At 40.2% G+C, this 27,246-nt stretch overlaps 2 protein-coding genes across 9 annotated transcripts in view; both read left to right on the plus strand.

Annotated features, from left to right (window-relative positions):
* Positions 1–13,878, plus strand: part of COL4A3 (collagen type IV alpha 3 chain) — a 163,207-nt gene extending 149,329 nt beyond the window's left edge. The window contains exons 44-52 of the mRNA XM_049888346.1: positions 1,770–1,842; positions 3,180–3,251; positions 3,515–3,640; positions 4,490–4,588; positions 6,052–6,264; positions 7,199–7,376; positions 7,503–7,617; positions 9,491–9,663; positions 10,284–13,878. Coding sequence (XP_049744303.1) covers positions 1,770–1,842; positions 3,180–3,251; positions 3,515–3,640; positions 4,490–4,588; positions 6,052–6,264; positions 7,199–7,376; positions 7,503–7,617; positions 9,491–9,663; positions 10,284–10,368 — 1,134 coding nt within the window. The 3' untranslated portion in view covers positions 10,369–13,878. The remainder of the gene's footprint in view (positions 1–1,769; positions 1,843–3,179; positions 3,252–3,514; positions 3,641–4,489; positions 4,589–6,051; positions 6,265–7,198; positions 7,377–7,502; positions 7,618–9,490; positions 9,664–10,283) is intronic.
* Positions 13,879–20,864: 6,986 nt separating this feature from the next.
* MFF (mitochondrial fission factor) overlaps positions 20,865–27,246 on the plus strand; it is a 35,115-nt gene continuing 28,733 nt past the window's right edge. For 6 of the 8 annotated variants that reach the window (XM_049888347.1, XM_049888350.1, XM_049888351.1 and 3 more), the window contains exons 1-3: positions 20,865–20,954; positions 24,403–24,514; positions 26,600–26,820. In XM_049888347.1, the coding sequence (XP_049744304.1) occupies positions 26,601–26,820 (220 nt within the window). In that variant the 5' untranslated portion in view covers positions 20,865–20,954; positions 24,403–24,514; position 26,600. Of the gene's footprint in view, positions 20,955–23,636; positions 23,921–24,402; positions 24,515–26,599; positions 26,821–27,246 lie in introns of those variants that run through there. The other 2 variants (XM_049888348.1, XM_049888349.1) reach the window with 2 other exon arrangements.

Here is a 27,246-nt window from a genome sequence, read left to right on the forward strand (position 1 = left end):
ACTTTTATGTCCTTTAGCTTATTGATCTCGAGCAATTAACATTTTCTTTCAATTCATGTGGACAGTATAGATAGGTAGGTAGGTAGATGGATAGATAGATAGCTGCCACTGAATTGACTCCATCTCATGATGACCTGATGTACAGCAGTACCAAATGTTGGCAGGTCCTGCATCATCCTCACATCGCTGGCGTGCTAGAGTCCATCATTGCAGCTATTATGCTAATCCATCTCTCCCTCGCCCTGGATCCCTTTGATGATGTGTCTAAAGCAAGCAAGTCAGACAGTGTTGTGTTGTGGTCTGTAAGGTTTTCACTGGCTAATACTTGAGAAGTAAGTCACTAGGCTTTTCTTCCTAGCCTGTCTTAGTCTGGACTTAGTTTCCACTGAAACCTGTCCACCACGGGTGACCCTGCTGGCATTTGAAATACCAGTGACGTAGCTCCCAGCATCACAGCAACACACAAGCCACCACAGTATGATAAACTGACAGACAGGTGGTAGATGGACAGTGTAAGACTAGATTTGATATATATTTTGATGTATAGTCCTTTGGGAAGTCCACTCCCCCTCTCCCCCCTTCCTGTGGCCTCACTTGAGCGTTTCGTGCCTACGAGAGCAATTAGTGTGAACTCACAAGGAGAAAAGGAAGAGCTCCCAAGGAGGAGGCATGTCCCCAGTCAGATCCCTGCATCCTTGCCAAACCAACCTGTCGAAAACTCTCCTGACAGCCCTGGCACACTCCCAGCCCTAGGCACTTTACTTCTCTTACTTCCACCCTGACTAAGCAGTTGCCTTTCTGTCAGCTCTGACTCATGGTGATCCCATGTGTGTCAGACAGAACTTGACTCATGGTGATCCCATGTATATCAGACAGAACTTGACTCATGGTGATCCCATGTGTGTCAGACAGAACTTGACTCATGGTGATCCCATGTGTGTCAGACAGAACTGTGCTCCACAGGGTTGTCAATGGCAGATTTTTTGGAAATAGATCACCAGGACTTTCTTCCAAGGTACCTCTGGCTGGACTCAAACTTCCCACCTTTCTGTCAGCAGCCGAGCATGTTAATCATCTGCACCACCCAGCGACTTCACCACCCTGACAAGGAGAAATTTGTAACTCTGCTACCTTTGTTAGAAGGGTCCTTGGGTGCTACAACTCAGTAATGGCTCCATTGTCTTTGCAAGAATTATCAATATGAATTTTAATTCTCATTCTGAAAGTCTGGTTACTGATCTTTGCTAAAAGATCACCGAATATTGAGCAGTTCCATTTAAGATACAGAATAATGCGTGCAGTACTAACACAACATACATCACCATTGAAAAGTACGTGTCTTCTAAAATTAATGGTGGTTTTTATTTTTATTCGGAAACCCTGGTGGCGTAGTGGTTAAGTGCTACAGCTGCTAAGCAAAGGGTCGGCAGTTCGAATCCACCAGGTGCTCCTTGGAAACTCTATGGGGCAGTTCTAGTCTGTCCTATGGGGTAGCTATGAGTCAGAATCGACTCGGCGGCACTGGGTTTTTTTTTTTTTTTGGTTTTATTTTTATTTATTGCCGATGATATTCCTAGGGAGCAGTTTAGAGGCAGAGGGAGTATAGCCAGGTGGAACTCTGGAATAACAAGTAAAAATGATGCCTGTCAAATTCAGCGCATACTCACCCAGCAAATAGTGTATCCTACTTGCTTTCAAGAAAACATCAGTGGACATTGTAAATTTGTAAAATTTGCCTGTGGTTCTGCTCCCTTTTATTTGAAATATAGGGACCACCAGGCACGCCAGGTCTCCCAGGGCTCAGAGGTGATCCCGGGTTCCATGGATTTCCAGGCATGCAAGGTATGGTTTTTGTGCACTGCTCTTTGGTTACAAACACAATTATTGAAATTCACAAACCTTTTTGAATTTGTTTTACCATGTGCATGTGTTACTTTTATAATTTAAAAAAAAAATGGAAAAGTCTAAAAGAATGTTCACCAAACTGGTAGTGGGGGAGATTGTGTAAAGTTTTATGTACGTATTTATGCATTTGTACTTTTACGGGACAAATGTATTATATTTTTATCAGAAAAAAACCTGTAACTTCTGAGTTTTTAAGTTTAAAATATTCACAGACATAAATTTAAGCTTCGGATTTCAGAAAATAGTTCTCAAGCTTTTCCATTAGTGCCATGACCTTGAATCGAGGTTTAAGTGTCTGATTCATTGTCTTAGCTGGTTCATTCCTCAGGTATTATCCTCTGTATGGCAGGACTTCTATTATCACAGACTCTAGAGATTTTTTTTTTTTTCTAGAGATGCCAAATAAGATATTCAGTTCCTCTCTTACATTTCAGAATAAGACCTTCAGCTGGCACAACTAAAGAGTTCGCACTTCATTACTTGGGAATTTTTAATCCCCAAGGGGAAATACATTGAGGCTTCTTCTGGTGTTTCTGAGTAAATAATAACGTATTCCTCAAGTTCTGACAATTTATAACTTAATTGCCAGTTGGCTTTCGATTCTATAATTACTTCATTGTATTTATTCTTTTAATATGTAGTATTGACGTCTTGCTAAGTAATCAAATACATTGTCTGTGCTATTTCAAGATTCTTTAAAATAGAATATTTCTCCAAATCATTGGCTCCTGGTAACCTTCTTTTATTCCTATCAAAGACTCTGTTGGGAGATAAACCGTACCACTCTGTTAGTTTATATCAAAGCAGTTATTTTGTGTTTACTCTCATGAGCACTGAGAAGAGAAATTGCTGCCGGTGGACTATTTGTAAAGCTAGGGTAGTAGTACCCTGAGAAAGTGGATAACCCTGATAACCAAGCAACATAATTCACCAGGAGGGTGCTAAAATAAGTTTTCACATGGCTTCTTATTTTACCTTAATTATTAAATTGAACTCAGAAAAAGCCAGCTTTAGAAGCCCTTTCCTTTCAAAACGAAAATACAAGTTCTTAATGCTTACATTCCTACCTTCATGTGTATTTCTTTACAGACTGATTAGACAAGACTGATTGGGTCCAGATGAAATGCCAAGACCCACAGAAACATAACAGAGTTGTAGCCATTGGCACAGTACCCCGTCTAGTCGTGACTTCCAGGATCTGTCCTTAGAGTCTGTTGTCAACCTAAAGAACTGGGAAACCCAGTTTTCATATTGTCTTTTTTTTTTTTTTTAAGGAGAGAAGGGAAATCCAGGATATCTGGGATTGGTTGGGCCTCCAGGACCAGTTGGGCCTCCAGGACCACCTGGTAAATATTGTTCCTTACTATCATTTTCCAGGAGCCCTGGGGGCACAGTTATTAAGCGCTACAGCTGCTAACCAAAAGGTCAACTGTTCGAATCCCCCAGCCACTCCTTGGAAACCCTCTGGAGCAGTTCTGCTCTGTCCTGTTGGGTTGCTGTGAATCGGAATTAACTCGACAGCAAAGGATTTGTTTGGTTATCATTCTCCATGACAAAATGGTAACTCATCAATGAAACCTTTGTCATCTTCTTATGTTTATGTCAATAGGTGTACATGGAGATCCTGGCACACTTAAGATCATCTCCCTTCCAGGAAGCCCAGGGCCTCCTGGCCCACCTGGAGGACCAGGGATGCAAGGAGAGCCTGGGCCACCAGGACCACCAGGAAACCTAGGTGAGGAACTGGCAGCCTTCAGCTGGACTACTAGTAAATGGTTGAACCAATATACCTGTAAAGTGCCTTGGAAGCAAATGATAAAATTTCACAGAAAATGTTTAAACATTATAGCATTTTCTTACAATCAGGCTTAAGACTAAGTTCATTTTACCCTTGACCAGGAGATCAAAGACCTTGGAATCTATTGAAAACTGTTGTGCGTAGCATAAACTTAAATATAAACGTTTTAGGGCACTGTATTTTTTTATTTAGTGAAAAGGATTATGTCTGCCTTCTTTAACAACTGTCAGTCTTGGAGCTCCAACTGTTTCTAAAGGGTTCCATAGATACACCTGAGTTCTTTCAAGTTATAATTTTCTGACACTTTCTATAGCATGTGGAAAAGTAGCAAATGCAAATGGATGCTTATTATCATGGAATCTTTTACTGGTCCTTGGACATTGAACTCACCCTGTTTTATAAGCTTACCATATTGTAGTAGACTTCTGAATGAAACTGATAAGCTCCAAGTTTGCCTGAATCAACTGGGAGATGAGAGGGGTGTTACTTATCACCTTCCTCAATACATGAGTGGAGTGAATTCTGAAAGTATATAAATCAAAACAACAGCACAGTTTTAAACTGATGTATTCATATATTCATAGTTCCTTTTTGAAGGTTTTTTTTCTGAAAGTGGGGTTAATAAATTGGGTGACCAACCATCCCAGTTTGCCCAGGACTAAGGGGTTTCCCAGGATACAGGACTTCCATTGCTGAAATTGATAAAGTCTAGGTAAGCCGGGATGGTTGGCCACCCTAGCTTCCATCCTATACGAACAAGTCAGTGACATGTTGGTTTTTGTCTAGGACCCTGTGGGCCAAGAGGTGAACCAGGCAAGGATGGAAAACCTGGAACTCCTGGACCAGCTGGAGAAAAAGGCAACAAAGGTTCTAAAGGAGAAAAAGGTAAACACTTGGCTTGTTTCCTTTACCGAAGCAGCATTGCTTCAGTACATAGACGAGTCTTGTTTGAGTACATGGCTACAAGAGTAATCTGGGTGTTTCAGTCTTCATTGTTCAGATCATGCCAAAAACCAGGGCCAAATGTTCACTTGGAAAAAAGATAAGAGTGGGGAGAATTCAGAGGAGGCTGAAAAAAATAATAATAATAATATTGGGGCTTTCAAAAATCCTTGTGAAATGCACTGACTTTTGAGTCAGGACTAAACTGGGACCCTGCCTGACTCCCACGGCATGGTTTGTGTGTGACCAATATGAGTGACGTCACCCTTGAGGCTGTAGGACAAGAGTCCAAGCATCTCTGCTGTCTCTACTTTTCCTTAGCACCCTCAGGGACTATGGCCCACTTTGGATTGGGGTGGGGGTCAGTGCATTGGTGGCAGAAGAGGGTGGTAGGGTGGTGGTGCTGGTAAGGCAATGCGAATGGCATAAATAATAACTATTCAGGGAAGAAAGGGAGAGAAAGCAGCAGGTGGAAGGGGAGAGAGGAGAACTCACTGGTCCTCATTTAGAAAGTGACAAATGTGTATTAGCTTACTACAACTGCAGAGAAAAAACTGACTCTAAAAACCATTTACTTCATTCTTATGTCATGTAAGAGGAAGACTTATGTCATTACAATAAAAACTGCCTTTTCTGCTATTATGTACCTTTCCAATTGATGAAAAACTTTCAAGTTTGCACCATTAGAGAAGAATTTTCAGTGGTTTTTGTGATTATTGGATTTATCAAAACCATAAGTAACCTTTTTATTATCCACTATGATAGAGTTTAGGTAGGAGCCCCTGGGTGGCACAGATGGTTAAGCTCTCAGCTACTAACTAAAAGGTTGGCAGTTCAAATCCACCCAGAAGTGCCTCGGAAAAAAGGCCTGGCGATCTACTTCCAAAAAATCACAACCACTGAAAACCCTGTGTAGCACAGTTCTACTCTGAAACTCAGGAGTCACCATGAGTTGGAATCGACTCCATGGCAACTGGTTTGGTTTTTGTTATTTTTTTGTAATAGAGTTTCAAATTATAGCTACTTGATTTGATTTGATCCCCCACCACCCGCATTGCGGGGGGACACATTTATTTATTCATAAGAGACGTATATAAAACCAGATGCAGTCCACTGTGCTAGGCATCACAAGGGAATGCAAATATAAAGAAGACCTGAGCCTGTCCCAACAGCTCCTAATAAGATGTACAGAAGTGTTTATGATAATACCACTTGTGTGATAAACAAGTCAGCATTTAATATTGTTTGATCATTTGATAAATCACTCTGCTCAAGGACTCCTTGTTACATTTGAGACGTAATAGAGGTACGTAAACATTTAGATTAGTGCTTTGGAAAAAAACAACTTTGACATTTTTCGAGATGTGAGGCTCCTTGTTGCAACGCTGATAATGTGCTTTTTAAAGGGCCACCTGGATCAGATGGATTGCCAGGTTTAAAGGGACGACCAGGAGACAGTGGACCACCTGCAACTGGGACATCAATGAGAGGCTTTATCTTCACTCGACACAGCCAAACAGCAGCAGTTCCTTCATGTCCAGAAGGGACAGAGCCTCTCTACAGTGGTTTTTCTCTCCTTTTTGTACAAGGAAACGAACGAGCCCATGGACAAGACCTTGGTAATGTCCCAGTTCTGGTTTTCAGTCATTTTGTTCTGTATACAGATGGTTACTTTTTCAGCATGCCGTACTTTCCTCTGAAGTGAAGTGTAAATAACCTTGAATATCTTCCAGCACTTTTCTAAAGAGAGAAATACAACAACGCTGGCCTCATGTCTGATTTTCCTTCTGGAATGTAAATATCTGGAAGATCCTGCTTGTGAATGCCTGTCTAATCTGTCCTGTCCGAAACAACTTTCAATTAAACCACCTGTCTCCTTTTTTAATCTTGAAAGTAGCGTCATTTCTAAAGCTCTGTCTAGTCATTAGCTATTATGTACATATGAATAACTGGGAATGTTGTTGTTGTTAGTTATTGTCAAGTTGATTCTGACTCATAGTGACCGCATAGTTTAAAGGAAAGATATTGTCCCAGCCAATCTATAAACACCCATTGCCACTGAGTTGATTCCGACTCATAGCAACCCTATAGGACACAGTAGAACTGCCCCATAGGGTTTCCAAGGCTGCAAATCTTTACGGAAGCAGACTGCCACATCTTTCTTCTGCAGAGCAGCTGATGGGTTCAGACTGCCACATCTTTCTTCTGCAGAGCAGCTGATGGGTTCAGACTGCCAACCTTTCAGTTAGCATCTGAGTGCTTAACCACTGTGCAACCAGGGCTCCCTAAGCCAACCCCTAATTCTAAACTGATTAGAAAAGTCCATGGAAAGTATTAAGGGTGGGAGAAGGGAGATTTGCCTATTGGACCTTTGATTTCTATCATTATTGAAACTTTTCCATACCACATTTTGGAAATAACTCTTTTGTGTTGTCTTTTTTTTTTTGTACCCAGTGTTTGCCATAGGTCGTGTTTAAATTAGCCTCTATCTAGTAATGATACCCCAAATCATTGTAATTACTAAAAGAGATCCCCAATCTGATGTTTTCTCAGGAACTCTTGGCAGCTGCCTGCAGCGCTTTACCACAATGCCCTTCTTATTCTGTAATATCAATGACGTCTGCAGTTTTGCGTCTCGAAACGATTATTCATACTGGCTGTCAACACCCGCCCTGATGCCGAAGGACATGGCTCCCATTACTGGCAGGGCCCTGGAGCCTTACATCAGCAGGTAAAAATCCATCCCCTTGTTTTGTAATGGGAACAGGTGAGTCACTTAGCTTGTATTGGAATGTGAGACAGCACACCATGGTGCAGAAAGCGGCGATGCCGCCATGTTCTTTGCTTCCTGTTGCAGGTGCACCGTCTGTGAAGGTCCTGCAATTGCCCTAGCTGTTCACAGCCAAACCACCACCATCCCTCCATGCCCTCCGGGCTGGGTTTCTCTCTGGACAGGATTTTCTTTTATAATGGTAAGGAGAAGAGGAACAGCGCATGACCTGTGGAACCTTATATTGAGCAGAGTAAAATGTGGTCCCCAGGAATGGCACTGTCTGACACCGAGAGTACGTACAGTAGGCCTTTGACATTTCCTTGGAAAGCTGCAAATACACTTTTTTATATTTTTACTTTCAGTAAGTTGTTTTTTAGGAAAAAATAGACTTCTCAGAATGAGAAAAAAAAAAGAATGAGAGTACTCACAAATTCTAAATAAAGACGGGTGAAGGGGAGTTACCATTTCTTGGTAATGGAGCGCCTGTTTTTTACGGGGTGGCTGCTTCATATGAATCCTCTGTAACCCTTGTGACAACTCTGCAAGGTAACTACCATCGTCTGTGTTTTTACAAAGAAGAAAACTGAAGTGAAGCAATTTCCCCAAACCGTTACAGCTGTTAAATGGCAAAGGTAGAATTTCAGCCCAGGTCTGTCTAAGCCAAAAACTTGGTGCCTTATACTGTGCCCCTATGATGTTCATATGAAGATGAGAACTAAGAGAAACAGCCTTTTTAAAGTAAAGTCTCTCAACGAGGCTGTCCATGGACTGACCATCTGGGTTGGTGATAGCTGCACACATGTGATTTGCGTTTTCTACAGCACTCTTTGAAGTCCCCGGGTGATGCAAACAGTGCCCTCACCTGCTAACCAAAAGGTGGGTGGTTCAGTTCCACCAAGAGGCACCAAGGAAGAGAGGCCTGGCCATCTACTTCCAAAAAATCAGCCATTCAAAACCTTGGGGAGTGCCAGTCTACTCTGACACACATGGGGTCACCATGAGTCAGAATCGGCTCGACAGCAGCTGGTTTTATAGCATTGTTTATGATGCGTTGCCCCCGCTTCTTTACTCACATTCATTCATTCAATCATTAATTCAGCAAATTACTGTAAACCTGAAATGTGTGGTGATTATTCTAGGCACTGAGGATACCAGCATAAGCCAAACTTCCTGCTGTTATGGAGCTTATATGTTAGCAGGGAAGGTAGACAATAAGGAAGAAGGCAAAATAACAACATCAATATGAGTTCAGGTGGTGATAAGTGCTGTGAAGGAAACCAGACAGGATAAGGTGAGAGATCATGACAGGGATGTGGGCTTTCTGAGGTTGCATTTCAGCAGCCACCTGAATAGCCAGGCAGACCTGGGGAAAAGGAACATTCCAGGCAGAGAGAACAACTTTTACTTCGTTTCTGATGACTGTACCTCATCTTTAGGAGCCCTGGTGATAACAATGGTTAAGCACTCCCTGCTAACTGGAAGGTCAGCAGTTGGAACCCACCCATTGGCTCCATGGGAGAAAAGACCTAGTGATCTGCTCCTGTAAAGATGACAGCCTTGGAAACACTATGGGGCAGTTCCCCGCTGTCCTATAGGGTCACTATGAGTCAGAATCGACTCAATGGCACACAACAACAACACAACAGTATACCTCATCTTGGAAGGTGCCTAGAATCTTAGCAAACACATTGCGGTAGAGTTGATTCTGACTCACAGCAACCCCATGTGTTATAGAGTAGAACTGCTCCATAGGGTTTTCTTTGCTGTAATCTTTACCAAAGCAGATCACCAGGCCTTTCTTCTGTAGTGCATTGGGGTGAGTTCAAACCACCAAACTTTTGGTTAGTAGTTGAGTGCAAACCACTTGTACCACTGGGGGCTGGAGTCTTAGCAAGTCTGGGTAAAGAAAGTGCAAGAAATGGTTTCATGATGAGCAGGGATTTGCCGCTTACAGGAAGTTTAACTTATGCTTTCTGGTTTTGTTTTGTTTTCTTACATTATTAAAAATTAGAGCATTTAAAATTTGCATACCAATGGACAGAGTTTTTATTCAGGTATCTTTATCGTGATAGTTCACAAGTGCAGGTTCAGAGGGTGCTGGGCAAGCACTGGCCTCCCCTGGCTCCTGCCTGGAAGAATTCCGAGCCAGTCCCTTTCTAGAATGTCACGGAAGAGGAACGTGCAACTACTATTCAAATTCTTACAGTTTCTGGTTGGCTTCTTTAAACCCCAAAAGAATGTTCAGGTAACTTTTCAAAGTTAAGCTTAATCTGATGACCCAACTGCAGAACTATTCAAAGGTTGTCTATGTTAGTTTTGCCTTACCTGTCTGTTGTTGTACTTACATTTAAATCCCGCATACCTACAAAATCCTGTTTAACTTGGCATATTCCCAGCTTGCAAGCATTCTCAAGTCAACAAGTAGCCATGGTATTACATTACTGTACCAATAAAGGCAAAATATGTTATTTTGTCATCACTAAACCTATTTAATATCTACAAATGAATTTAATAGTAAGGTGCAGAATAAAATCATTAAATGATTTTCTGGTCTTGGTTTTCTGTACTGAAGGACTTGTGAGTAATACAGACTTCTTAAAGGGTGGGGCTAGTTTTTAAGGATAAAAAGATGGTCCATAAGTTTGCTTCAAGGGCTGTATCTCCTTTATGCTGCTGAAATCTGACTAAAATTATTAAGTATTGGCATAGCTACCTTTTCAGAAATATACTTCTTTCATAAAGGCAGGCATTCCAGTAATAAATTTTAGACAAGCTACAGTGTTCATTAATAAAAGTTAAACTCAGCACGTATTCTCTTTTTATCCGTAAATTAATGAGTTTTTTTGTTTGTTTTTTTTGCTTCAGAAAACCTATTCCATCAACAGTGAAAGCTGGGGAGTTAGAAAGGATAATAAGTCGTTGCCAGGTGTGCATGAAGAGGAGACACTGAAGAAATCATAGAACAGAACTGTTACTTTTCATCTTAAATAAGAAGTAATGACACAGAACTTGCATCTACTTAGGAGTTCTCAAACCAGACCATATGGCACTATGGTGGTTTAGTGCAAAGTTTCAATTTGTTTCTCCATGCAACAGAGTAGTTCTTTTAAGGTAGTTCTGTGATCTTGATCTGTAAAACTGGTGCTGTTTCAAAGTTCCCTGTGGTGAGACAGATTTTCCACAAAATAAATCCACTGAAGCTATATTCCACTTATATCCAATACACTATCCAAATGGTGATTGTATACCCTTTGAATGCTACAAGTTAAGAGCTATCTGGTCTACCAGATTCCCAACAGTTGCCCTCTTTTGTCCCAATCTTTAAGGAGTCCAGGTGGTGCAGTGGTTAAAGTGATTGACTGCTAACAAGAGGTCAGTAGTTCAAAACCCACCAGTGGCTTTGTGGGAGAAAGATATGGCAGTCTGCTTCTGGAGAGATTTACAGCCTTGGAAACCCTATGGGGTCCCTACGGGCAGTGGATTTGTTTTTTGGTCATTCCAATCTGTAAGACTCAGGGAGGCTGAATCAGATTTAGATCACCTCTTGCCCTTCCTGAAACTGTAGACCCTGGGAGGGAAGGAGGCAGGGGCAAAAGTACTGGAGCATCACCAATAAAACTGGACTCTTAGACCTGTTTAGTAACCTAAAGCCCAAGGGAGCGCAGAGCTGAACTGAGGTTCGTCGGTTTTCTAAGGCACTTTCAAACATACCCAAGACAGAGACCAAAAGCGGGTGTCCTGAATGGAACCATAATAGCCTTGGAAATCCTGTATGGTTTGCTTTGAAGTTTTTTTGTTTGTTTGTTTACTGAGTTCCTTTCGCTGCAGCAATATTGCCTGTTTCCATTGAAAGTGGATAAATTTTTTTACACTTATTTAGTTAATTTTAATAGGATATTTATACAGACATACTCTGAAATGTATCTAACTTTAACCTCTGTTTTACTAGCGTACCCACACAAATAACAAGGGCACTACTCCATGATTCTTTTTTTTTTTTTTCACTCCATGAAGCATGGACTCTATCCCTCCGTGCCTATAAATGGTGGTGCATACCTGATGTAATTAAGTAGCTCAGTCATTCACGAAACAATTTGAGGCATTTGTTGATTTATCAGGCTCTAAATATTTTCTCTTTCTTCTAAATCTTCCGTGTACCCTAGGTGTTCACAGATTTATGTCCTTAGTACTTCTCTAAATTTTCCTTTGCAAAACATGTTTTCCTTTAATGTTGTATGTGTATGCTTACAGACTTCACTGGAAGAGTCCACTGTGTGTAAAAATCTTAATGGAAAAATTGTAGAACTTGGCAGCTGCCTGTCTTAAAAAATGCTTTTCAGTGTGTTTGTGTATTTCCAGGGTTAGTTTCGGTTAATTCATTCAGTTTAACAAGCATCTTGTTCAGTACCAATCCATGTCCCAGGTGCTATGCTAAATTATACGGATCATAAGGGAAAAAGAGAGGAGAGAGACTTGTTCTGATTTCATATTTCAGAAAAGCAGGGCTTTGAACCTGTTGGTTTTGTTTCCACCCGATGCTGAGAATTTGCTTTTCCACCCCAAATATACTGAATCAGAATCTACATTTTAACAAGATCTCCAGGTGATTCTTATGCCAGCAGTATTAGCATGGCCTGGGAACTTGTTAGAAATGCAAATTTGCAGCAAGAGGGTCAAAAAAAAAAAACTTGTAAAATCCATTGTCCAGTAGGTTCTGACTCATAGCGACCCTATAGGACAGAGTAGAACTGCTCCATACGGTTTCCAAGGAGCAGCTGGTGAATTTGAACTGCTGACCTTTTGGTTAGCAGCTGAACTCTTAACCACTGCATCACTGGGGCTCCAGAACTGGTTCTAAGCCCTGCAGAAAAGGTAACTTATATTTTTCTCTTAAGAATCTCACATATCTGAGTTGCTTCCCCCACACACACACCTTTTTTTCTTCCTTTGTCAGTGTTCATTATTTCATCATCAGAATTCAGCAGCCTTGGGTAAAGGTTTAAAAATAAGATCTATGGCCCGGGATGGCCCAAGATTTCTAGCTTGTCTTAGGCATCACAGAAGCCAAGGTCTGGACAATGTTAAGAAAACAAAGATCTGTAAAACATTAAAAACCATATTTACTTGAAGATAGGGTGCTTTGAGAAGTCTCAGAGGCCAGGCCTCAAGAGGCAGAGCTCTGAAGACTCTTGACAAACCCAGAAGGAGTTTGTGGTGCTGATATTTAAATTTAGGTCCTGGCTTCTGTCTCTATGGCTTGGCAGGTGAGAATATGACCCCAGAGGACAGCAGAGACTGCAGCCATGATTGGCATGCTTCACTGCTCGTGTGATGGTTATCAAACCATTTTTACAATTAAACTCAGAAGTATAATGGTGTATTTAGATTGTTTGCCTAAATTCACCTGACATTTATAGTTTTTGGCTCTTAAAAAAAAATCCTACTGTATAATTGTACTCTCCTGGCATAAAGGGCTACTTGATACCTACAAACCCTCTGTAGGCCAGGAGTCCTCAAAGTGGGCTCCCTGGACCAGCAGCAGCGGGACCATCCGGGAACTTGTTACGAATGCAAATTGTCAAGCCCACCCCAGATATACCAAGTCAGAAACTCAGGGTCCGGGCCCAGCAGTCTGTGTTTTAACAAGCCCTCCAGGAACTCCTAGTGTATTCTAAAGTTTGAGAAAAACTGCTCTAGGAAAACGCCCAAGAAACCACTCTAAAGGCAGTTACCAGGTACAGCTGGCTACAAAAGCGCCATCCTGGCCTCTTTTTGGAAACCCTGGTGGCATAGTGGTCAAGTGCTACAACTGCTAACCAAAAGGTTCAAATCTGCTCCTTGGAAACTCTATGGGGCAGTTCTACTCTGTCCTATAGGGTTGCTATGAGTCGGAATTGACTCAACTGCAGTGGGTTTGGTTTGGCCTCTTTTTAAAGTCCGAAATCGGAGATGGCCCAACAAACTAATAAGTAAAAACCCTCAACTGGTGCTAATACCAAATAACTGGCCTCTGCTTGTCCCCAAGCCTCCTTCTTCTCTTGCCCTCTTATCAGTGTTGAACTTCTGAGGAAGACAAATGATACTTAAACCTTAAACTCCAATGAAGCCGTGTTGACAGTTGCTCAGCCACACTTCTAAGACTGAGCATGAAAATGTAGCTTGTATGCATGGTTTTCCTGATACCAGTGTGTAAAGTTGTTCTTTTAAATTTGGGGCTTCAACTTTGGAGTTTCACAGTGTGCTAAAATAACGGATTTCTCAGAGGTCTTTCTGCGAGATAAACATTATTAACTAACTTATTTATGAAAGTATTACAATAATGCTTAAGTTTGAATTTTATTGCTAACTTAACTTTCAAAGATTATTATATGCCTCACATGTAACTACTGCCATTAAACTTAATATGTACTCTATAACCAAATGAAATATATTTAAAATATATTGAACATTTTATATTATTACTTACTGAAAAAATTCACTATTGTACAAATATTTCTGTAATTATAGCTAAAATATTATTTTTATGTATTGTCTCAGAATAAAATTTTAAAAAATTGTATCTGGTCTTATTTTTTTCCAAAATGGAAATCTTCTTTTTTTTTTTTATTGTAATGAAGGTAAGGAAACCCTGGTGCCGTAGTGGTTAAGTGCTATGGCTGCTAACCAAAAGTTCGGCAGTTTGAATCTACCAGGCGCTCCTTGGAAACTCTATGGGAGAGTTCTACACTGTCCTAAAGTGTCGCTATGAGTTGGAATCAACTGGACTGCGAGTTTGGTGTTTTTTTTTTTTTTTTAAATAAAGATAATAGGTGTTCACAATAAAAACAGACCACACAAGAAGACATAAAGAAGAATATAAAAATCACCAGGATCTAACTCCTCTACTTCCATCTAAGATAGCTGTTAAATTAAGGTATATACCATTGCAGAATTTATATTTTTAAACAAAAATGGGATTCAAACATACTGCTTTGCAAGCAGAGCTCTTTAAAGATCTCTTTAACATAACAATACATTGTGGACATATTTTCATATAAATAGCTAGGAACTAATCACCATTTGCACCAGAGTCCATTGTATGGATTTACTATGTAAATCAATGAATCCTTAACTGATAGGCACTTAATTTTGTTTTGTAATGAGCATCTTGTACACATTTTACATTTGTTCAATTAGTTCCTCACAGTAAAGTCCTAGAAGAGAAACAGTAAAGTCAAAGGATTCACACAATCTTATGAGAGATATGTACACATGCCTTCCAGAAAGTTGTTAGAATTTTCAGCTGCATGAACAATATAATGAAAGTACCTATTTCCTTATGCCCTTTAGCGCTACGGCTGCTAACCAAAGGGTCAGCAGTTTGAATCCGCCAAGTGCTACTTGGAAACTCTGGGGCAGTCCTACTCTCCTATAGGGTCGCTATGAATTGGAATCGACTCGATGGCACTGGGTTTGGTTTTCTTTTTGTTTCTGGCAGTAGGAGCCCTGATGGCAAAGTGGTTAAGAACTTAGTTGCTAGCCAAAACATTGGCAGTTTGAATCCACCTTAGAAACCCTATGGAGACCATTCTGTTCTTTCCTGTAGGGTCACTATGAGTCAGAATTGACTCGATGGCAATGGGTTTTTGGTTACTAACACCGGATATTGCTACTCTTTTATGTCTTTGTTTTAATTTACATCTCATTATCAGTGAGGCTGAACATCTGTCGTTCTTAATTAGCATATTTTAATTAGTATTTGTTATTAGTATTTCTTTTTCTTCTGTGAAGGGTTAGGTCATTGAATTAGGAAATAATATTCGAGTTATTATTCCCTGTCCTTGAGCACAGAGAATGTGACCCAGCTGGAGCTGAGCTTACAAAGGACTCACAAGGACACATCAGCTGGGCCCTGAGATACAAAGACGATAGTTATGATAATCTCGGAAAATATCTTTTAGGAAACTTTTCACAGAAGCTAATCAAACAACACAAAAGACTTCCACTCTTATCTTTTTCTATTAGCATTTAGTGAATAGAAGATTTGCTGGACCAATGAAGACTGACTGTCCGTTGACTGTCCTTACTAAAACCTGTACCAATGATGTTTATGAAAGACAATTCGAAATGTAGGATCACAGTTTCTAATCTGCAAAAAGGTGAGTCTTTCAGTGGTTTTGCCCATTTTGTAATGTTAATATATACTGGTTGTCCTGTAATAGCCCAGACTCGAGCAGACATGGCTGTGGCAGTGTGCTTGTCTGTTTTCCCATTCTTGCCTATTCTGTAATCCTTGCATTTGGGCAAATATAGCTCTGGCAGCACGCTTGTCCGTTTTCCTACTTTTGCCTCTTTGAACATATGACAAATAAAATTTTCTTTTTGCTTTACTAAACTTTGTGATGTGTTTACCCTACAACACCATTTCTTTGCTCATTTTTCTATTGGGTTTTTACAAATCATAAGAAAAATATAGATAACAAATTTTGGATCATACATTTTGACAAATATTTCCCATTTACAATACGAATACTCTTTATACAAGGACAAGAATTGATAAAATCCCAAATGTAGAAAATTGGTAAGAATGTTATAGTAAACAAAATATGACATCTCAGATGTAAGGAAGTTTCAGGTTGTGTTAGAAGGCAACAAAACACAACAAAAAAAACCCAAGCCCATTGCTGAGTCAACCATAAAGGAGAGAGTAGAACGGCCTCAAGTGTTTCCAAGGCGTGGCTGGTGAATTCTATCTGCCAACCTTTGGTTAGGAGTGGCGCTCTTAACCACTGCATCACCAGGGCTCCAGATGGCAACAAGGATATAATAAAAGTAGAAACAGAATGAATAAATAGTGATCCTGGGTGTCTTAGTCATCTAGTGCTGCTGTAATAGAAATACCACAAGTGGATGGCTTTAACAAAGAGAAATTTATTCTCTCAGAGTCTAGGAGGCTAGAAGTCCAAATTCAGGGTGCCAGCTCCAGGGGAAGGCTTTCTCTCTCTGTTGGCTCTGGGGGAAGGTCCTTGTCATCAATCTCCCCTGATCTAGGAGCTTCTCAGTGCAAGAACCCTAGCTCCAAAGGATACACTGGCTCTGGTTTCTTGATGGTATGATGTCCCCATGTCTCTCTGCTTACTTTTCTCTTTTACATCTCAAAAGAGATTGACTTCAGATACAGCTTAATCTTGTAGATAGAGTCCTGCCTCATTAACATAACTACTGATAATCCCACTTTGTTAACATCATAGAGGTAGGATTTACAACACTTAGGAAAATCACATATGACAAAACAGTGGATAGTGACAATACTGGGAATCATGGCCTAGTCAAGTTGATATACATTTTGGGGGGACACAATTCAATACATAACAAAAACTAAAACCAAACCCGTTGCCATTGAGTCGATTCCAACTCATAGCAACCCTATAGGACAGAGTAGAACTGCCCCATATGGTTTCCAAGGAGTGCCTGGTGGATTCGAACTGCCGACCTTTGATTAGCAGCCATACCTCTTAACCACCATGCTACCAGGGTTTCCTCAATACGTAACACTGGGTAATAATTCTGCAAAGACCAAGGAAATTGTTGCTCAACTAAATATTTTAGAAATGCTCTCATTATTGGGCCAAAAAAAAATCTGATTTGAAAACATTTGTAGTAAAAAATACACTAATCCCTCTTATTGAAGTTATTACTGGTGGCAAGCAGAAGAATGAAAGTGCTGTGTTGGAGCACATTTTCTTTCTCTACCTATAAGCCTGTTTGGAAAGAAAAATTCTGACCAGTCCCTAATGGACACCTAGCAACCTATTGGGAAGTGAGTGGTACCTCCTTCTATTTTTTGTTCTAGGTGCCTAATTTTTCACCTTACCCTAATCCTGGCCTTGCCTATTGTAAACTGTGAGACCAACAAACACAGAGTAAAAATTAACTTTTTTTTATAGCCAGGTTAAATTTAAACATCCAGATAAATATGGTCTATGGTTATATGGTTATTCTAAAAATGCTGTCATTGATCTAAATGTTTTTAGAATTATTGTTTGGAATTACCTTCTATTCCAATTTATCAGCCATATAAGTCTGTTACTTTACATCACAAATCTACAAGATGCTCACAATTTTCGGACCACAGCAGATACCCAGATGAAGAAAATATGGACCTTGATCTCAAACATGGAATTCACAATCTGATAAAAGAACATAAGACAAATACATGGTGTCATGGATTGAATTGTATCCCCCCAAATTATGTGTCAACTTGGTTAGGCCTTGATTTCCAGTAGTTGTTCTCCATTTTGTTTTTTCCTATGTGTTATAAATCATAATCTCTGCCTGTGGTTGAAGAGAATTACGAGTGCAATGTAACACCCTTACTCAGGTCACATCCCTGATCCAATTAAAGGGAGTTTCCCTGGGGTTTGGGCTGCACCAGCTTTGATCTTACAAGAGATAAAAGGAAAGGGAAGCAAGCAGAGAGTTGGGGACCTCACAGCACTAAGAAAGCAGTGCCGGGAGCAGAGCACGTCTTTGGATCCAGGGTTCCTGCATGGAGAAGCTCCTAGTCCAGGGGAAGATTGATGACAAGAACCTTCCTCCAGAGCTGACAGAGAGAAAAAGCCTTCCCCTGGAGCTGATGCCCTGAATTTGGACTTCTAGCCTACTACCCAGAAACCCAGTGCGTCTAGCCAACTAGACTGTGAGAAAATCAATTTATCTTTGTTAAAGCCATTCACTTGTGGTATTTCTGTTATAGCAGCACGAGATGACTAAGACACTTGGATAATTGTAGTATTAAACAGAATGTGCTTAATGCTATAAGAGATGACAAATAGGGCTTCAAAAGTTGGAGGCCTTAGGAAATAATTCATAAAATTGGGGGACGTTTTAGGTGGTCCATTAAGGGCAGGTAAGATTACAAGAAGCAGAGCATGGTCCGAATCAGAGTGGCATTCCAGGTGGCAGGAATAACATGGACAAGGGTAAATAGTTCAGAATATATATATTTTATTCACATATATATTCATATATGGAAACCCTGGTGGTGTAGTGGTTAAGTGGTATGGCTGCTAACCAAGAAGTCAGCAGTTCGAATATGCCAGATGCTCCTTGGAAACTCTATGGGGCAGTTCTACTCTGTCCTATAGGGTCGCTATGAGTCGGAATTGACGGCAGTGAGTTTGGTTATATTCATATATATTTCACAATAATTTCATTTAAATATTTTATATATATTTCATGCATATACACACACAGTGGTAAATAAAGTGACAAAGCAGGAAGTTAGACCCATATTAGATAAGGTTTAAAATCCCAGGGTGAGCTTGTACTTCAGAGGTTGGTACTAGAGACCCAGTAAAGATTTTGAGCAAAACAGTGGAGTGATCATATAAATGGTAATCAGATGATGGAACATCCAGTATTTAATCTACTGTGCTTGCCAGGCCATTTCATAGTTTCTGATATTTTAAAAATTATTAGATTGTTGCTGTGGAGTCTTGGATTTGTAGATAACTATTTTTTTATAAATCATCAATTTATTTTAAACTTCGGCATCAAATTTGGGATGTTGGAATTTACAAAAGTAGCTTCTTTAAGGACTCAGTGTCTAAGAAAAATCAGAGAAAGAAAAAGATTGGAGATGGAAGACCACCTAAAAGGGTAACACCCCAATTGATGGATAATGACCTAGCAGAAGGAACAGAAGACATGGCGATTATAAATAGCTGGTATTGACATCAAAAGATAACTTCAAAATTTTGAACTTAGGTGACTGGAAAAATGATATTGCTATTAAATGACAAGAGGAATTCAGGAGAAGGCATTTGGATTGGGAAGAGGGAGAAATTTAAGTTTGAAACCCTGTTGAGATCAAAAATCCATTGGGACACTTAGGTAAAATTGGTTAGAACTAGTGCAACAGAATGAGACTAGATGGATGTGTTAATTTATTTAGATTATAGACCACCTTTTCCTACAAAAGATTTGAGGCGACTGTGGTTGCAAAGATAGTCAATAATGGTTAAATCATAAATGTATTTTAGAAGTAAAAAAGTAATGTCCATATTAATGACCCAGAAGGAAAATTCAGCATGGAGCTCTATCACAAAAAACAAAGCAGCAGAGTTTCCAGGTAAGCAAAAGAAAATGCCTAGGTTTTTGTGTGTTTGTTAGTTTATTCTGATAACCTACTAAGTGCCAGGCAGTGTTAGGAGCTTTCAGGATCAATGCTTTTTATTATTAGCAGAATCAAATGATGCAGGAAGATAAGAGGATCCTCAGGATTAAGGTAAAAAACATTGGATTTGGTAATTGAAACACAATCTTCATTTGAAAGTAATTTCAACACGTTTTTCTCCGGAGGGGGTAAAGTTTTGGTCATAGATAGCTTACCCAGCTTGATCGTCGATCCCCCCCAAAAAAGACGTGATCTTGGAATGACTGATTATCCCTAAAAGCAATCTATTCTTAAAGGAAGATGATTTGCCATTAGTAAGAAGGGGCTCGAGAACGCGAGGGTTCCCCAAATTATTTTGAAGAACAGTAACATCTCCGGAATATCTTTAAATTCTAAACGAGTACATGTATTTGTTCGGTTGCTTATTAAATCGAGGCATACAAAGCATACCACGATTTGGCTTCATTCAGTCCCTCCCTGTGTTGGAGGTGAGCACGGTGCTGTGGTTTGCCTGCACTAATCCTTAGGTAGAGTGTCCCAGAGAGCTCTCTGGAACCTAAACAAGGCTGCAAGGTTCTTCGTTCTTTAACTACTGTGGTCCTCTTCCCCTTTTCCGGGGTTCTTACTTTGAAGGATTAATGGAGCCAGTCAAGGCAGGAGTCACTGTTATGGAAAACACCTGACAATTAAAGGCTTTGAAAAGTACACTTATTCGTGGAACTGGTTAAATATGCAGGTTCTTAGCCCTCGCCCTACAGATATTTAGATGCAGATGGTCCTAAAAAAGTTATTTTAACTGCTTATGAAGGTTTGCTACGTAGACTTCTTAAAGATCACTAACTCTTATTTTAATAAAAGCCTAAGCGTGAACTAAACTTGCCACTGCCAATGAATCCATTCCGACTTATAGGGACCCTATAGGGTTTCCAAGGCTGTAAATCTCTAGGAAACAAACTGCCACATTTGTCTCCCGGAGCTGCTGGTGGTTTCGAACCAGCCTTTTGGTTAGCAGTCGATGGCTTTAACCACTGCGCTACCTAAAGTCAAGCGCGGCAAAAGTGTTAACTGTGGGTGGCGTACTTTGCCCACAACAAACATGTCTCCTTAGCGCCGTCTCACTGCCCCCGCTCCTGTACGTGAGACTCACGTCCGCCCTTCCCTGCGTCACATGACCAAGAACCGGCCTCAGCTACGGCTCCTGGAAGGGGCCAGTCCGGGCCGTTCTCGAGTCCCTCCCGGCCCGCTGCAGGCAGCTCCGGCCGGTGCTTTGCCCCGGCGCCTCAGTGCGCTCGGCCAACGGCCTGTAAGAGCGCCCACCGGAGCGCCCTGGGAGCCGGCGGGCGGCGGCCCTTCCCGGGGACCCTCCAGCGGGCCCAGGGGTGAGTGCTGACGCCTTCCCTCCCCGGGGCTCGGGGTCCGGAACGGTCGCCCGGCCTAGCATCGCTCCGGGACCCTCCGGCCGATAAAGGGGCCCGCGGTGGCCCCGACCGGCCCGTGGTGTCGCCCGGGCCGAAGTCCCGCTCCCGGGCTGTGGCCGTCAGGCCCGACCCTTCCTCCTCCTCAGGCCTTGGCCGCCCCCTTAACCCCTGACGAGAGCGAGCGAGAGAGAAGCGCGCTCCCTGCAAACGTTTTTGGACTAACCTCTTCTCCCATTCTGATTCGGTGCCTCATTCATTGGGAAATTGGGGCTTTTCTGACAGGAAAAGAGTTCGGGTTTTGGGAAACAGTAGGAGAATCCCATGAGCTTGAACGCCGGCCTTTCGTGTTGGTCCTCCCTCGTCCTTCCTAGCCAAGTATGACCTTGAACCAGACGCCTGCCGACTTTACAAATAGTTTTTTGTTGTTGTTGTTGTCTGTGTGTTTTCTTTTTTGACTTTGTGGAAAATACGTGTTCGAAAGGGGAGGCCTTGTTGGAAGCCAGGTGGCGGCATCCGCGGTGGCTGCGGGCCACCAGGGAGGCTCATTGGCATCCTCTGAGCGTCCTCGCGCCCAGGTGTTGCATGGAGTCGCTCCTTGGTTGTCCTTCCAGGAGCTGGGGGACTGGAGGAAAGCCCGGTCCGGCTCCGGCAGCCCTTGACCCTCTTCTGCACCTAAGAGAAAACTCCTGGCTGCGTCCCACAACGTTAGAGCAAGGGGCGTTTAGAGACAATGTCACCTTTCAAAAGTGGCGACGTCTTATTATTGCAGAGGATGAAAAAAGCTTTCGGGCCTTTGCGCCCAAATATAGACTCAGTTGTATCCGGACCTCTCATCCACGAAGAGACTAATTGAATGATGTCGAGTGTTTCCTCTCCCCGGATGAAAAACGTTTGTTTTTGTGGCAATTTTGTTGGCTAGTGAGATCCCAAAGGAAAAACCCTTAGGAAAATGGATTTGGAAGGAATTCAGTTAGCAGTACTTAGCACTTTTCCCATCTAATTAATTATTTGGGAGAATCTGCTACCTTTTTGGTTTCAAAGGCTTGTGAATTGATTTTGCTATTCTTTCCAGAAGGAGATTGTGAGTTCTTTTCTATTCCTGTCTGATTGGGCTGCCTCATTTTAGGATAAGAGTTTAGCTGTTGCTCTCCTGCCTCCTGGTGTTGAAACTTGTTTTCTGTCCAACTTTCCCTTGCATATAAGGTGATTAAAAATACCCTGGCTTTGGTCAGGCACACCTTAGTCCTGAAAGTGGCATCTTTGCTTTTTAACACTTAAAAGAGGTCTTTTTGTAGCAGATTTGCCCAATGCAGTACATTGATCTCTTGACTGCTGCTTCCATGGGTGTTGATTGTGAATCCAAGTAAAATGAGATTCTTGACGTCAGTCTTTTTTCCATTTATCATGATGTTGCTTATTGGTCTATTTGTGAGACTTTTTTGTTTTCTTTATGTTGAGATGTAATCCATACAGAAGGCTGTAGTCTTTGATCTTCATCAGTAAGTGTTTCAAGTCCTCTTCGCTTTCAGCAAGAAAGGTTGTGTCATCTGCATATTGCAGGTTGTTAATGAGTCTTTCTCCAATCCTTATGTTGCATTCCTTTTTATATATTCCACCTCCTCAGACTATTTGCTCAACATATAGATTGAAAAAGTAGTGTGAAAGGATACAACTGTGACGTACACCTTTCCTGATTTTAAGCCGTGTAGTATCCCCTTGTTCTGTTTGAACGACTACCTCTCAGTCTAGTACAGGTTCCTCACGAACACAACTAAGTGTTCTGGAATTCCCATTCTTTACAGTGTTATCCATAATTTGTTATGATCCACACAGTTGGGTGCCTTTGCATAGTCAATGAAACACAGGTAAACACCTTTCTGGTATTCTCTGCTTTTAGCCAAGATCCATCTGACATATGCAGCGATAAACTTCATTCTATGCCCTCTTCTGAATCCAGCTCGAATTTCTTTCTAGCAGTTCCCTGTCGATGTACTGCTGCATCCGTTTTTGAATTATCTTCAGCAAAATTTTACTTGGGTGTTATATTAATGATATTGTTCAATGATTTCCATGTTCTATTGCATCACCTTTCTTTGGAATGGGCACAAATATGGATCTTTTCCAGTTGGTTGTTCAGGTAGCTATTGTCCAAATTTCTTGGTGTAGACAAGTCTTCTGAATTTCTTGGCATAGACAAATGAGTGCTTCCAGCATTGCAGCCATTTGTTGAAACATGTCAATTGGTGTTCCATCAATTCCTGGAGGCTTATTTTTGCTAATGCCTTCAATTCATCTTTGACTTGTTCCTTCAGTACAGTCAGTTCTTCATAATATGCTACCTCTTGAAAATGGCTGAACATGAATCAGTTCTTTTTGGTACAGTTACTCTGTGTGTTGCCTCCATTTTCTTTTGATGCTTCCTGCATCATTCAATATTTTGCCCATAGAATCCTTCAAAGTTGCAACTCAAGGCTTGAATTTTTTCCACCATTCTTTAAGCTTAAGAAATGCAAAGCATGTTTTTCCCTTTTGGTTTTTTATCTCCAGGTCTTTGCACATGTCATTCTAATACTTCACTTTGTCTTCTTGGGCCACCCTTTGAAATCTTTTCATTATTCCATTCACTTGAGCTACTCTGTGTTCAAGAGCAAGTTTCATCATCTCTTCTGACATTCATTTTGGTCTTTTTCTTTCCTGTCTTTTTAATGACCATTTGCTTTATTCATGTATGATGTCCTTCCACAACTCGTCTGGCCTTTGGTCATCGGTGTTCATTGCTGTGACCCAGCAAAGGAGGAAGGTGGAGTGGTTAAGCCATGGGCCCTCCAGTCACACAGCCTGGCTTTATCCAGCTTTGTCTCCTCTAAACCTCCTTCTCCACAGAAGGATAATCCATAACTGGACTTGTCACAGTGATGTGCACATCAGTAAGTCTTAGTTATTATAGTTATTATAGAAGCTATATGATCATAGTTTCTAAAAAAAAAAAAATCAGACAAATAGATGGTCTGAAAACAAAACAAAAAAATCTTCCATTTTCACGTAACGACCTGGTCTTTGGGACCTAACCTGTCAGTAAGTGAGGAGTGGGTTATATACATTTATATATGCACATGAATACTATATTGGTTTAAGTTTATGTGTTTTTTATTTGCCACATTTTTCCAAATGCAATTCGGAGATGATAACAGAGTTAATTCTTTATTGTATCTTGTCTTACCTAACGAAAGTTGTAGGGCATGTCTTCAGACTGCAATTGGTGGTGAACACGTTAATGTTTATTTTCATTGGTTTCTTAATGTTGGATTGTGCCTCTTTCATGACTTTATCATTTGGAGAATTTCCAGTAGTAACTCCCTAATACTGGTAGCATCTAGTTTCTCAATTAGTCCCTGTTTTTCTCCCCCAGGGACAAAAGTGGCTCTAAATCCAGCACATGCCCATTGAAGCAAGTTAAAGGATTTAATATGAAGCACAGAAGCAGATAGTGCCAAATAGCAAGCAGTAGTTGTTACACATTTGTGAGTAAAAATTGTTTTCTGTTTTAGTTCTTTTTTAGTCTTTAAAGCATCTGCATGCCAATTCCTTAAAATTCATACATTTTGATAAATTGAAAATTCATAAAATTTTGGTAAAGAATAAAAGAAGCAAGTTAGCAATCATCATCAACCAGATGTCAGGGTTTAGGAGCCTAAGCAACCTCAAAGAATCTTTCCAAGCATCTTGGAAGTAGAGTTTAAGAAATATCCCAGCTCTGACTTATATTTATACTGTCTGTGTAAGAGAGTTTTGGAAACCCTGGTGGCGTAGTGGTTAAGAGGGCCGGCAGTTCAGATCCACCAGCCTCTCCTTGGAAACTCTATGGGGCAGTTCTACCCTGTCCTATAGTGATGCTATGAGTCAGAATCGACTCGAGGGCACTGGGTTTAGTTTTGGTTTGGTTTAAGAGACTTTTATTGTCATTGATTTAAATATGAAATCTTTTGCCGAAAATTTAGTGTAATTTAGTTTTCAAAGTTATTTCCTTTTTAAGGAGTCATTACTTTGACATCAAAAATGTAGGCTACCTCAAATACATTTACTTTTACCCTTTGAATTCTCTTCATGGTTATTTGTACTTAGTAAAAAAAAAAAAAAAGTTTTAAAAAAATTTTCCCTTCAGGACATAATAATTAGAGGAGCAAAGTATTTTTTCTAGCCCAACTTCATGTTTGTACATACATTTGATACAGCTTTTCTTTATCCTTTTTGTAAAATCATAAAACAGTGACTTTGCTTAAAATCGTCTCTGTGATGTTTGAGGTAGAGAACAGCTCTGTTAGGAAAGATTTGAAAATAGGTTTCTCAGGTCAAGCCCCAAGCCAGTTCAGGTCGGAAAATAATTTTAAGTAGATATTTACTTTTATTCATAGTTTTCTTCTGAAATGATATGTAGAAATACTGATTTGTATTCTTTCTTTTTTACAGCTGGAAAAGCAGTGTCCGTGTTGTTATGTACACCTCCAAAAAAAGTTCAGATCTGTAGGGGAATTGTTGTGTAAAGTAAACTGAACTACAGGGTAGCAGTATTTTAATAGCTATTGTAGACGTGTATTTACTGTATTAAAAATGAGTAAAAGAACAAGCAGTGACACACCACTAGGAAGGTCAGTGAAATTTTATTCAGTTGAGCTGGTATTATAGGTCTGAGAGACAGTGGCTTTAAAGCTGACTGCCATAGGCTAGCCATGCTCTTTTTTACTTTTATCAGCATTATATATTTGGGGGCAACTTTCTTTCTACTCTGTTTCCCTAGAAGCACGGATCCTTCTCTAATTTAGAAGGTTCCTCAGTGCATCTGTACTGTCTTCCCTGTTAAAGGCATGTAACGCTTCTTTTTCTTCTTTTTTTTTTTTTTAGTATACATGCAAGTATGATACTAAATATAAATTAATAATGTAAAACTTAAAACTCCTCAAAAGATGAACACATACCTTGAGGATTTATTGATACAAATTCTATATTTGGTATTGTATCTCAGTCATCAGATACAGATTCAATAAGAGAATCTTGATTTTGTGATTTTTTTTTTTAGAGGGTTGGGGCTTCCTTTTTTTTTTTGGTAAATTTAGAATTAACCTTATTTACCTTATGAATCTGATTTTCATCATTAAAAGATTTTATTTTTTTCATCTATGAGGGCAATTTTTAATATCATTTTTATAAAGTCCTGGCAGCTTTTCCTCAAATAATTGATTAGGAATTTTTAATTTTTTTAAATTTTATTTCAGAGATTTTTGCATTTATAAGCAGCATGCGTGTTCGTTTATGCAGAATGTGTTTGTGTCTGTGTCTGCACATTTGTGTTGTGTTTGTAAAATAATTCTTAAAATTTGCTCCTAAGCAATATCCTCAAGGTGAAATTTCAGCTGATTTAGTAAGAAGGCATTATGTTGAGGAAAACGTTTTCTTCGGTCTTCCTTTTCCTTTGTATATATTCAGTACTTGCAAATGAGAACCAGTGTCCTTTTCCTCTTTCTATAAGATATTGCCTTCTAACTTCACTACAGAAAAGAAATTGACGTTTTTACTCTCAGTCATCCCTGTCTTTACATTTTTGCCCACAGGATGAGTGGGGCAGCATTTCCTTCTCCCACTGCTGCTGAGATGGCGGAAATTAGTCGGATTCAGTACGAAATGGAATACACCGAAGGTATCAGTCAGCGAATGAGGGTCCCGGAAAAATTAAAAGTAGCACCACCAAATGCTGACCTGGAACAAGAATTTCAAGAAGGAGCTCAAAATGCTAGTGTCATAATGCAGGTTCCAGAGAGGATTGTTGTTGCAGGTATTTTACGTTTATTTGTAAAGTTGGCTGATAAATCTTTGTTTTATATATTTTAATGGAAACTTTTGGGTTTTTCAAAACTTTATTTAAAAAAAGATTTGGGAAATGCAACTTAAATTTCTGTTATAATAGCCTGAAATTTTACATAATATTTTTTATGTTCAACTAATTATTGAGGTATAATTTACACATGCCAAATTTATATGTTTTTAAGTGTACAACTTGATGAATTTTGACAAATGTATTCACCCTTGTAAATACCACTGCATTCCAGGTAGAGAACATTTTAGGTTACCTTGTGCCCCTTCTCAATCAGCCTCCACCCCTCAACACCAGGGAACCATAAACTCCTTTCTATGACTAGAAGCTAGATTGTCTTTCCTAGAATTTCAGAAAAATAGAATCATACAGTATGTACTCTTTTGT

The sequence above is a fragment of the Elephas maximus genome, chromosome 6 (assembly GCF_024166365.1).
Source record: "Elephas maximus indicus isolate mEleMax1 chromosome 6, mEleMax1 primary haplotype, whole genome shotgun sequence".
In the NCBI taxonomy this organism is placed as follows: Eukaryota; Metazoa; Chordata; class Mammalia; order Proboscidea; family Elephantidae; genus Elephas; species Elephas maximus.